General features: G+C 39.2%; 1 protein-coding gene across 2 annotated transcripts in view; it reads right to left on the bottom strand.

Moving 5' to 3' along the window:
* GRM3 (glutamate metabotropic receptor 3) overlaps positions 1-13,123 on the bottom strand; it is a 97,524-nt gene that overhangs the window by 17,119 nt on the left and 67,282 nt on the right. For both annotated transcript variants that reach the window (XM_047097606.1, XM_047097605.1), the window contains exon 3: positions 7,069-8,135. In XM_047097606.1, the coding sequence (XP_046953562.1) occupies positions 7,069-8,135 (1,067 nt within the window). The remainder of the gene's footprint in view (positions 1-7,068; positions 8,136-13,123) is intronic.

The raw sequence follows: 13,123 nt of genomic DNA, 5'->3' as shown, positions 1-13,123 counted from the left end.
TACGTGACATAAAATCTCACCCAGCTGTGCAAGCCACAAAAAAGGGAGTCATCCTTGATTTTTGCCTTTTCTCTTACACCCACACATCCAGTCCAATAGCAACTTCTGTTCGTTCTTTTGGAATATAATTTTCTATGGTCTCTTCTAGCATGTCTTTCAAGCACAGGCACTGACTGCCTCTGTTCTGGACTTTCTTTCCACGGTAAAGAGGTTCTGGACCTTCTTTGTATGGCAAAGAGACTTAGAAGATGGAGATAGTGCCTACTTTTGGAGCAAAGAGCCAGAATATCATCCATTACAAAAGGTTCAGGTTCCGTAACCTCACATTGCCTCCCCCGTAACGCTGCCACTGACCGTGCTGTGGTGACACGGGCCACTTTGCCTAGCCCATGGGAAGTGGAGTTCAGGGAACCAGAGCCAATGCTGACCCTCTCTGGCTACCACTACTGCTTTGAGTCATAAAGTTTTTTGATCAACATCAACAAAACTCTGGCAAGCTAATACGTTATCTTATAAGTAGAGTCAAATATGCAGATGCTACAATCTTCGATAGTTTTGGCAACAGGATCGCAATGGTTTTCTCACAGAGGAAGTGTGAGGGCTTTGTGGGCTGAATAACAAAATGTGAGAGAAGTCCATGGGAATCAGTAGAAAGCATGCTGACCAAATTCTATGGCCAACCGGGCAATAAACAGTGCTCCACCTTATTCCCCAGTAATGAACGATGGGGATTTGGGGTGGGGGTTAGAGGCTGAGTAACTGGAAGTAGGTTCAGATAGAGCTGCTGGACCAGTGCCGTAGTTGTTGCTAACTCCTCTAGGGAGTGGGGTGGGTTTCCTGTCTAATGTGGTTCAAGTCCTGGGTGGACAGAAACTTCAACTCGTTTTCACATAAAAGTTGCAGAGATACGAACGCATATTGAACACAAAAGGAGGGACCTTCAGAGAAGGCAGACATCAGGTGAATCACCTGCACTGTGGCTGATTCTCCCAGGAGATGAGGGGGCAGGGTGCATAAATGCTTGCCACAGAATAACGGCACAGCGGGGCCCTCTCAGGGCTCATCCCTTGCTGTAGTCTCTCATGAGAAACTTAGATCCATTCCAAGAGGACAGAGTTCCCTCAGTTTTGTTTTTTTTTTTTTTTCCAGCACAAGCTGGTGGCAAAAAAGGAGCTTTGGTTCTCTCTGCAGGATTTCCCTGAGACAGAAAAATGCTCTGGAAAACCATAGATGAGGCACTGACTAGTATTTGGACTCTCATTGACTTGGATTGGGTGTAAAATGCTGACAAAGGGGCTGTACTAAAGAATGAGAAACTGACGCAAAGAAATCTAGATAAGTTCTTGCAATTGGCTATAGCACGGGAAAACTCCCCTAGCCATTATATGAAAACCAGGCAAGACTCTAACAGATGTTATCATCACAAGAGAGCAAATGCCGTGGATTAAGATGGACTCCTTTAAAAACCAGTCACTGCTGTGTGTATCAAGGCTGGGTTAGTTAAACTGCACAAACCACGTGCCTCAGGCAGAAAGCTATCTGGCTCTGGCTTCCAGTCAAGGGGTCCCCGAAGTTGAAACAAAGTGACGGTAATGCTGATCTTGCCATCCACTTTAGGGTTTGGGGGCTCAGAAACATTGGACCTTTGTTAGATTGAGCTGAAAGTAGCTGCTTGCATGCTTAAAGCTAAAAGCAAATGTGCCTTACTTACTAGCATGGACTTACTCTCTTCCTCCCTGCTGATTCCTCCCTTATTCTCCAACCCTGATTTTAGCTCCTTTAAAGAGAACAGTACTTATGATAGGACCAAAATCTCCCCATCCCCAAGGGTGGCTGAAGTCACACAGACACCAGACCCAGCATGCAGGGAAACTTGAGAGAGGAAAAAACTCAATTTTTTATGCTCTGTTGGTTATAGACAACCATCTCACCATCCTATCCAGACCTGCTAGGGGGACGGCAGGGCTTGGACTATGATGAGGCAAGGAAGGCACTTCTTGAGATGCAATTTTAAGGGAGCATCAAAAACTCAGTGATTAAGGCAAATCATATTTTATTGCAATATGTTTTGAAAATAAAAATGAATGCTGAAAACCTATGATGAACACACTGTCAACATTTTAAATAGGGATAGGATTGCTAACAGTGCTGTACCATGACATATTCAGTCTTAAGGCAAATACTGATCCAAAGACTGCTTATGCACGGGTCAGCTAGCCCACTTTGCATTGTCTAGTGAAAACTGGGCCTTTGGGCACCTACATAAATGCTGACACTCTGGCTACAGTGATGGCTGTACTAAAGTCCTTTGTATCCGAATCAGGAGTCTTGGGTCGTTTGCCAGCATCCCTGAACATGTGGCAGTTTAACTTGTTAGATGGCAAGATGGGTAAAAACCTTTGACAGTTCTCGAAGTTTCCATCTCCATTGCTAATATTCTACCATCTTACTGGAACATCTATGACAGCCACCTAACTGGCCTCCCCTCTTCTGCCTTTGTCTTCAAGTCAGTGTCTTCAGCAGCTTAATTTTCCCCACTACAATGTGAGATCATAAAATAGATCATTAAATTCCTCCGCTTAAAATATTTCAATGGCTTCTTTTTCCACATAGACTGAAATCTAAAAGTTTGCTATGGCCTATAAAGTCCTACATGATCTAGCTTCCCTGCCCACCTTGCATATAAAATCTCTCTTCCATCTACTCATTAAGCTATAGCTGTATATACCTTTCTTTTCTGAGACTTTGTTTTTTTTTTTTTTTGGCCTAGGTGTGTTCATACTTGCTGTTTTTTTTACTAGCACGTAAAATCCCCATGGCTAGCTCCTTCCCATCCTTTAGTGGAGTATTATGAAATAGACACCAGCAGGAGTGGCAAACAGTTTTGAAAGAATTTGAGATTTGATTTTTTTTTATCTTCAAAAGAGTCAACATGGGTAAATCAGAATTTCTTTGTAAGTGTTAAAACCTTGTCAGAATTCTAGAGTGACCTCCAAAGTCTCTGCCTACAGTGGGTAAAGTGCTTCCTCTGCACCACGCCCCTTAAAATCCATTTTCTTGATACTCAGAGTACTGTCCTTGCGTAGCAACATCTCTACTACCTGGGAGCTTGCCAGAAACCCAGAATCTTGGGCCCCCTCTTTTCTTACTGGGTCAGAATCTTTTATCTTAGCAAGGTGCCCAGATGAGCTGTATTCACACTAAAGTTCGAGAAGCACTGCATTGGCATCACCCCCTTGTCCTCCCATCACAGCACTTAAACCACAGCATGAGTTACCCTGTATTTTCATCTGTTCATTATTTACTCTCCATCTGTATCCTTCCCTCACTTGCACTAGACCGTAGTTATAAAAGAGAGAGATGTGTCTGTGTTGACAGCTGTATCTCCAAGGTCCATAATAAGTCCTCAAATATTTTTGGAAGACATAAATGAACAAAACATTCAGGAATTACTATTAATTCCTTTATGGATAACTTTATATCCAAACATGACCTAATCTTTATTTATACCATGTAAGCTAAGATTGGCCCCCTGATGGCTTAATGTTTGAGCCTTACACTATCTTGTGATACAGAAAGAGATGGCCTGGAAATTTATCAAAGATCCTTTGAATTTTTGGATTCTTACCCAAGTTCTTGCCTGCTAGGTCTTGGATGCTTGTAATAGCTTCAATTAGTTTTGCTTGTTCTATGCTCCACTCTTTCAAACCCATCCTCCATATTAAAAACAGAGAAGTCTGTAGTGTAATATGAAAGGCATTGATTTGCATCTGAAGACCTTGTCCTACTGTTTCTTAACTGTGTCACCTGGGAAGTCAATTATCCTCCAAGTTTGTTTACTCATCCTTCCAATGGATAATAACATTTGCCTTTCAGGGTGCTAATGAGGATAAGTGAACTCATGTACGCAAAACATCTAGAGTAAGTTTCAGAGTTGATCAATAAGCGTTAGTTCCTTTTTTTCCCTCTTATGTTTCATCATGTCACTTTTTGCCTGAGCAAACAACCAACCAAAAGAAAATAAAAAATTTTAAAATATCAATTCCTCAAAGCCCTTATTCATTATTTAAATGCATTATTTAAATTCATTACTTAAATGAATTCCTCTGCCTGTTAAAAGTTGACCACATGGCCAATTGCCATTAGTTTCTCTCTAGACCCCTCCCCCAAACCCATTTTCTACTTGAGTAAAACCAATATTACCTTTTTCTGCTTGGTTCATTTCCTGTCTTGCCTCAAGAATATTCCCCACATGCCCTATATTCTCTAACCACTGTAACTGCAGTTTCCCACCAAGGTACAGTGTGAAATCACACCTCTTGAAATTCTTGGAAAGACCATTCTTACTGATTCAACTCTTCATTCAAACCTATAGGCATTTAAGAGCTTGTACCACCAATTTAATTATAAACTATTCTGTATTGATTTTGAATTCTTTCATGCTTGTTGATTTTTTTTTTCCCATCTGGGATATAAGCTTTTTGAAGACTAGAAAAGTGCTTTATTTATTTATAATTCACAAGAGGTGGCAAAGTACTGAGTCATAAACCTTGTTGACTGTTTGGTGGCCAAATTCCTACTAGCTGCCTGTAAATGGATGGGTACTTCTCTAATGCTGCTCATTCTATCTGAACCACCTGGTTTCCCTGTGGGAAATTTTACACCTCAGTCTTTTGGAATTCCTAAAACAACAGTCTCAAATTCATGTGCTTACAGGGTCATGCATATGCACAAGTGAAGGGAGCCAAGTGGAAGCATTCAGGGATTGGTAGCTGTGTGCTCTGTCTAGAGGCATAAACACTAAGGTCCGGCTCAATGTTGCATGCGGGAATTTGGGTCCACGTGTTTGACTTTGTTAAGAGAAACCAAGAATCTGGATATTTCTGTAAAATTCCTCAATTTTCTAATTTTGACAAATATTTCAAAAAATTTCAAAAACAGTGAAGGCCACACTAAAGACATCTGTGAGACACTAAGAGCATATGATTGATTTAAGCAGTCGTTTTCAGTCTTGGCTGCAAATCAGTCACTTGGGGGACTTTGATATATCCAGATGTCCAGGCCACGGCCCAGGCCAATTAAATCAGAATCCTTGTGGCTATGCCCCATGTATCAATATGTTTTTTTCAAAGCTACCCAGTTGATTCAATGCACAGTCAAATTTGAAAACCAATGGGTTGGAGGCTCCATTCTACCTTTTCATTTCTTTTGTAAATTTTGCCTTGGTGTTATTTGTAAGGGGTATGTGAAGCCTCAGGTTTGGATGCCTTAATTAGCATGGACCTGAAAAAACACTCCACAACCTCTGCCCCATTAGCCTCATGCTATGTGGTGAAGCTTATGGTATCTTCAGTTAATTTCACTTAGTCAATTGATCTCCTATATACTGCTATCATGTTAAGGAAAGAAGTCATTTCTTTTCTGTCTTTTAGAAATAAATACTAACTCATTCAATAAAATTAAACTTTTATAATGCTATTTGTTTATTCTCTGTAGTATTTTCTGTTCTGTTTTCTTATTAGCTTTTTTGAGAATGAATGGGTTCAGATCGTATACCCAGGGTAAAATAATATTGTAACTGGTTCACAGTCCCAGTACCCTAAATCATGTCTGCTGAGGATGCTTCCTAAGAACTTAAAAAAATCCGTACAGATCTATAGAAGTGGATGTGCACATAAAGACAAAAGATAGAAGTGGCAGCATTAAAATACATTAACTATAGTTATCCATTTTAATCCCCTCACTAACGGTTCACATTCCCCCATGGCTCATATAATACCACCCTTGATTTTGCTGTTCAGTTCTGATAATTTCTCTACTGACACGTTTTCAAAAAATTTTATAGGTAGGCTTAGAATGCCTGACCATTACACCAACATTGAATTTAAGTTCTTTATTTTCCTTGTTCTTCCTTTAGTTTAGCCCATGGTTTCAGTCACATCGTTGTAAATCATTTAAAAGATGAGCTATGTTAAGCTTTGCTAGTCTCTTGATGCCACATTTTAAATAGCTGTGTCTTCTTTTTGAGCTGCAGTGTTCAAGAATTTTGGTAATATAGGAATTGCTGATAAATAGAAGATTTGGGGATTGTTACAGTCTACAGAAGCACTTTGTGAAATTATGGTGTAACAAGGAAATGCCCCTGGAAAACTTTAATCTATGTCAACCTAAGACATATGGAGAATAAAACCAATTGCCTCAAGTGAAAAAAAATTTTATACTCCTTGGAAGATACTAAAATCAGAAATATAAATGCAAAAGTAACTGATTGATGGTTTCAATAATTTGAGAAATTATGGTAGAATGATGAACTCTGTCTTTCAGAAGAGATGGTAATTATATTGATGCCCAAAAATTTGAACTTTGCATTGCTAAAGACTTTATGCATACTGACTTAATTAGGTTACTTGGATATATGCAGTAATATTTTTAACTAGTTCAAGGATTATGTATATATATATTATATATATACACACATAATCTCATATGTACAAGAACTAAAGTTGTAGAACATGTATAACAAATTTACGTTACATTTTAATCTGTTTTAGAGACATAATGATGCTTATTTGAAGCTTGAGTGAAAGTGTTTAGATCTGATAATGGCTTAATGTTGCAAGTCTATTTTAATTTACAGATTAATCTGTGGTAGCCAGGTTCTCTTGTGTCTTATTTGAATTATTCTCACTAGGTTCTTAGTGGTTTAATTCTTGCCCTCTTGTGAATCACTTTCTAAACTTAAAAGTTTTAGAGGTGTGTGTGTGTGTGTGTGTGTGTGTGTGTGTGTTGCATCTTCCTCCTACTAGATTACAAATTGCTTGAATGACCACATCATTTACATTTATCTTCCTTTCTGTGCCTAGTACAATGCTTTGCACATAGTACTCACTAATTAAATGCTTTTAAAACAAATTGAATGAGTTTCCATATATAATATGGTGGTTTATCATGGCATTTACAATTACCTACCTAATTACTGAGATGAAATAAGTCTATTTTAAATCCTACATAACAAAATATTGGCAGGATAAAGGAACAATGAAAAGAAGAAACCATTCAAAGACTTACTCTGTAATCACTTGATGTCACATAAAATATAGGGAGGAAGGCAAGCCAGATGATGCACGTGGTATACATGGTAAAACCAATGAACTTGGCTTCGTTGAAATTTTCTGGGCACTTCCGAGTTTTGAAGGCATACACAGTGCATAAGATCACCAGGACCACATCGTAGGTGAGTGAGATCAACATGCTGGAATCTCTGACATTGCATTTTAAGATGACTGTCTCCCGCTTCTCTGGAAGGGTGTAGCGCCTGGTGCCCGGAGCTTCCAGGATCAGCCACACAGACACCACCACAATTTGCACCAGTATCAGACCCAGGCAGATGAAAACCTGAGAACTCGGGCTGATGAATTTTGGCCTCTGAGCTCCATTCTTTACCCCATCAAAGATGCGGGCGATGCAGTTTGTCTTGGTCAGCAGGGCTGAGTAACAGACAGCAAAGGAGGTCCCCAGCCCTAGTCGACGCAAAGCACAGATGACTGGTGATGGCTTGGCAATGAAGAAGAATGTCATGCAATAGGACAGACCAACCCCAAACAACAAGATGTAGCAGAGCTCCCGGCCTGATGCTTTGACCAAGGGTGTGTTGTTGTGCTTGATGAAAACAGTCACAACTATGCATGTACACATAAAGCCCAGGCAGGCGATGGTCACTGGACCAATGGCCCAGGCATCTTCCCACCTGATGTAGTCCTCGGGGAGATTAAAGCAGGCAGACAGGTCTGCAGTGGGCCACTGCCCGAGGCCGCAATCCATACAGGTAAACTCGTCAGCCAGGTATTCGTAGGGCTCACAGGGGATACAGATCCAGCAGCAGACATCCCCTGGTTGCATGTTCTTCATTTCATTGGGGGCACAGGGGTCACTGCACTGGGAAGTGGGGACCGAGTTCCGGGACCAGTGGATAGAGTCAACATCTAGTGATAAGGTTTCTGCCCAGTGACCAACCTTCAAGTAGGAATACTTGCCACCCACGTACTGGAAATTGAACACGTTGTATCGTCCCATTCCATCTCCAAAAGTGTCAAACTTGACAATGCTATCGGCACCTTTATTTGGGTTGAATGGAGCTGTGACATATAAAGTGAAAGAAAAAAAAGAACACCGTTGAGGCATCTCAGGTGTGATCAATTACTTCCTGTTACACACTTAGCAAAACTGAAATAACAGGGAATAGGGATTCCGAGGCTGAAATAACTTACTACCATTGAATTTACACATTAAAAGCTACTAGAGTACTCATGCATTCATAAATTCACCCACTGAACATTTCTGCATACCTCCTGTGTGCCAAGTGCCAAGGATTAATCATGAGCGTAATACAGAGCCTGTTTTCAAAGGAGCTTATTATGTAACGGGAGCTGGCAAACATGTAGTCATATTCTCTGTGCTGTGTAAATATTCATTTCTTCAAAGAGTTCACACTAGGAATTGGGCAAAGCTTTGTGTCTCATCCTTATTGCTTATTGATAGTGTATAGACCCCAAAATATGAAATGTTTTCATGAAAATATAAAATAAATAGGAAGAATTTTTCTCCAAAAGGAAGGTGAAGTTTTTCACCAGAAGTGTGTAGTTTGCTTCTTTTTTAAACCGCTTTTGTAAACTGAAGTGTAATTGACATGCAATGTTATATTAGTTTCAGGTGAACATAATATATAACGAATATAACGTTATAACGAATATAACGATTCGACAACCTGTACATTACTTAGCGCTCACTACTAGAAGTGTAGTCACCAGCTGTCATCATACAATGTTATTACAATGTTATTGACTCTATTCCCTATGCTCTACTTTGTGTCTCCATGAATTATTCACTTTGTAACTGGAAGTTTGTACCTCTTAATCCCATTTTGTACCTTTAATCCTCATCCCTCACGCATCTCCCCTCTGCAACCACTGGTTCTCTGTATTTAAGAGTCTGGTTTTTGTTTGTTTGTTTGTTTTGTTTTTAAGATTCCACATACAAGTGAAATCATATGGTATTTGTGTTTCTCTGACTTATTTCACCTCACAGAATACCTTCGTGGTCCATCCATGTTGTCACAAATGGCAAAATCTCATTTTGTAAATAGCTGAGTAATATTCCATTGAATATATATAAATGCCACATCTTCCTTATGCATTCATATATCAAGGGACACTTGGGTTGCTTCCATATCTTGGCTACTGTAAATAATGCTGCAGTAAACATAGGGGTTCATATATCTTTTCGAATTAGTGTTTTTGTTTTTCTTTGGGCAAATGACCAAATAGTGGAATTACTAGATCATATGGTGTTTCTAGTTGTAATTTTTTGAGGAACCTCTATAATGTTTTCCATGGTGGCTGCGTACGGTATGCTTTAAAAAAGTTCATATGATTCAGAAGGAAAAAAAAATGGAAACCCACCCATAATCCTTTAACCCTAATGTTTTCATGTTTTGAGGCATATTCATGCTATATATAGTATGCTTTCATTCATGTAAACATATGGCCTGGATGCCTTAAAGACACCAGCAGTATCCAGAAGCTAGGTGACAATGCTTTCAAGTTTGTTCCAAACTGTATGGTGTTAGTAACCCTCGGCCAAATGACCTGCCCTCAAACCTCTTTCTTACAGCTTTCTGCGAGTATTCAAGAACAGCAGATCTCTGAGTATCTATGTTTCCTCTCTTCTGGCTACTTGTTCATCATGTTTCTCTTGCCAAGGTCTCCTGCCACTCCGATCGGCCATTTTTATGCCACCTGCTTTGGTCTCCTGCGTGCCTACTATTTCACACTGCCGCCCTTTATTTCATTGGATGTAGAAGAATATTGCTGATATCTACTGATGGACAAACTCCACTAGTTAGGATAGGCTTGTCTGTGTTGGTAAACAGACCCAAAATCGTTCAATGGCTCAAACACAATGGAAGTTTACTTCTCTCTCATGAGACCATCTAAGGTGTTGGTTGGTGGGTGTCTCTCCTCCACACGGTGAGTTGGAAACCCAGGTTAACTTGCACCTTGAGGCTGTGCCAATTTGCTGGGTCTCCTCCTCATCAGTATCCATCCGGTGGAAGGAGAGAATGTGAAGTAGGTATACCTGCTTTTTCTTTTTAATATTTATCTTTGAGAGAGGGGGCGGGGAGAGAGAGAGGGAGCATACAAGCAGGGGAGGGGCAGAGAGGGGAGGAGAGAGAGAGAATCCCAAGCAGGCTCTGCAGTCAGTGCAGAGTCCAACTGGGGGCTTGAACTCACCAACCATGAGATCATGACCTGAGCCGAAATCAAGAGTCCGACACTTACCTGACTGAGTCACCCAGGCGCCCCGACTTGCTTCTTAAAGGTGTAAACCTGGGAGTGGCACAAATTTCCATTTACGCTTCATTCATTAGAAATTAGTTCTAGGGCCACACCCCGTGTCAAGAGGGGCCGAGAAATACAGTTTAGCTAATGAGCTCACTACAGCCCTGCTGCGGAAGGAGAAAATGGAATTTAGCGGGCACTGCAGACTTGCTCCGCAGGTGTCGTTCGGTCTTTGTAGCCTTCTCCCTGAACTACACTCCACCTTCTCTGGGGCTCATGTTGTTCCAGCCAATGGGAACACCTTACCCTTATTGGGTGAGATGTCTGATGAAGAAGAGTCCCTCATTGAGTCACTTGGGTCCTTGGTGAAAGAAAACGCTACAATTTACCAAGAAATCTTCTCCTGCTTAGGGCTCACAGGGGCCCCTGGGGGCCTGGGTTGGGGGGTTTCCAGTAATTTTCCAGATCACATATAAAATCTGTTAGCGAGCATAGTCCAATATGTCAAATGTATTCCTCATTTATGATTTTTTTTCTCTTAATGATTTTGTCCTCTCACCTGCAGTTCAACTTTACTAACCTTTCCCTAGTTTTCTGGCACATTCCACAAACCCATCGCACATGGCTGTGTGTGTCTGTACTCTCGTGGAGCGGCTTCAAGCTTACAGTGAGGCAGAATGATGTGACAGATGAGGGCACATCTGGGATTTTGAAGGTTTATGTGTGATTCTCATCTCTTTTAGTAGTTGTATGTCTTTAGCCAAATTAACCTTTCTGACTCCACTCCTTAATCTGAAAATAGTAAATTAAAATTATAAACAAAGTAATATAAAAATATAGAATAAATTGATTATTTTCCTCTGATTTTTAGCACTCGCCAGATACGAAATTGTATGATAATCAACTCCATTATTTGTTTTTTCCTTGATCTCTTTCCACAATGGTACACTGTTTTCGCATTGATACAGCTGTAGACTGTGCTTTAATATCTGTTGGGACAAGTGAAAATAGGAGTTGAAAGGCTTATTTTTTTTATATTTTTATATTTTTAGGAGTAGGAGTCAATATTAGAATTCTTATGTTACATAAAACGAACCATGTTTAGTCTCTGCTTATAAAAATTCCCTAAATTTTTAGGGAATCCATTCACATGTTACAAATAAGTAAAATGTTGAATATTTTAACACATTTTACATCAAATATAACAACCTCAGATGTGTTACTAACTTTTTTACTTTTGCCTATGCAGTCAGTCTCCACCAATGTTCAGTTGTTGTTAGATTGCAAATCTGGAAAAGTTTGTAAAATGAATATGTTTAATATTCTTATTTAAAATTCTTCATTATTTTCACAAATATCTTTAAATTTCTTAAAAGTGACATATTTGATAGATGATAAAACTGATGATTTGGTGTGTTCTGAGTTGGAAAGGGTTATTAATAAGACTGTTGGCCTGTGAGCTAACAGGATAAAAACCAAAGATGTAAAGCATTCCTCTTACAAATCTTTTCTGGAAAGGAGCCAATAGCATCAACTGAATATTGGGGCAGACTGTTGCCTAGCTGAGGTTAACAGAACTAATAACACATCTGAGGTTCTTGCCTTTGATGTAAAACGTGTTAAAATATTCAAGATTTTACTTATTGGTAACATATGAAAGGAGTCTCTAAAATTTTTGAAGATTTGTAAGCATAGAATAAACAAACTGAGTTTAATGTTAACGTAAGAATTCTGATATTGCTCCCTACTCCTGAGCTGGAGTAATAACATTTCCATTCCCATGTTTTTTCTTAATTGTTTGAAAATGTTGACCATTAATACATTTTTAAAAGATCATAAATAAGTATTTTAGCTCTTACTTTTACGGACTGTTGCTGTTATTTATCACGAGGCTGTTTGAAAGCAGAGGGGCAGAATCTATTTAGGCTTTCAGCAGCTCTTTCCTCCCTACCTTTCTATTCTGAAAGATTTCAAACCTACAGAAATATTGCAAATATATTAAAAACCACACTACTGGGACCACCTAGAGTTAACTAGTTGTTAATATTTTGTCATATTTGTTTTATCTGTGTTTCTTTTTTGCTAAAATATTTTGCTATTAAAATTATTTAAAAATGAAATATCTATACTGAAGTATTTGTAGAGCATGAGTTGGCAAACTATAACCCATGGGCTAAATTCTGCCTGTTACCTATTTTATAAATAAAGTTTTATGAGAACACAACCATGCTCATTTGTTAACATATTACCTATGGCTGCTTTCCCACTACAACAGTAGAGACGAATAGATGAACTAGAGATTGTATGACCCCCAAATATTTACTATATGATGCATTTCATAAAAGCCACATAAACTTTCATTCCATAAAGAGCTGGCATCAAAATACATAGAGCAAAAGGAAACCACACACAGAAATGTGGAGCATAAAGTTTGGTAGTAAAGTTAAATATTTGCATATCTATTACCCAGAAATCACACTCTTGCACATGTAACCTAGAGAAATTCTTGCACATATGATCCAAAACCACGCAGATGAATGTTACTGGTACTGTTTACAAGGGAAACACAAGTAGAAACAACTCCAATTTCCAACAGCACCAAAAGGAAATTTTGTGTATTATTCACAATATTCTGTTGTGCCATAAAAGTAACAACAGCTCTGAGAAAGAAGATGGATGTGTTTTAGAAACAATATCGTGGGACAAGACTATATGATTCTACTTTTATGAACTTCTGAGGTGAACAGAACTGAACATACCATTTGGGGATACATATAGGAGTGATA

The sequence above is a fragment of the Lynx rufus genome, unplaced genomic scaffold, assembly GCF_022079265.1.
Source record: "Lynx rufus isolate CCGP_SWC_20201006 ecotype Redwood Valley unplaced genomic scaffold, mLynRuf1.p SCAF_4, whole genome shotgun sequence".
Taxonomy (NCBI): Eukaryota; Metazoa; Chordata; class Mammalia; order Carnivora; family Felidae; genus Lynx; species Lynx rufus.
This window is presented reverse-complemented; position numbering and strand designations above follow the sequence as displayed.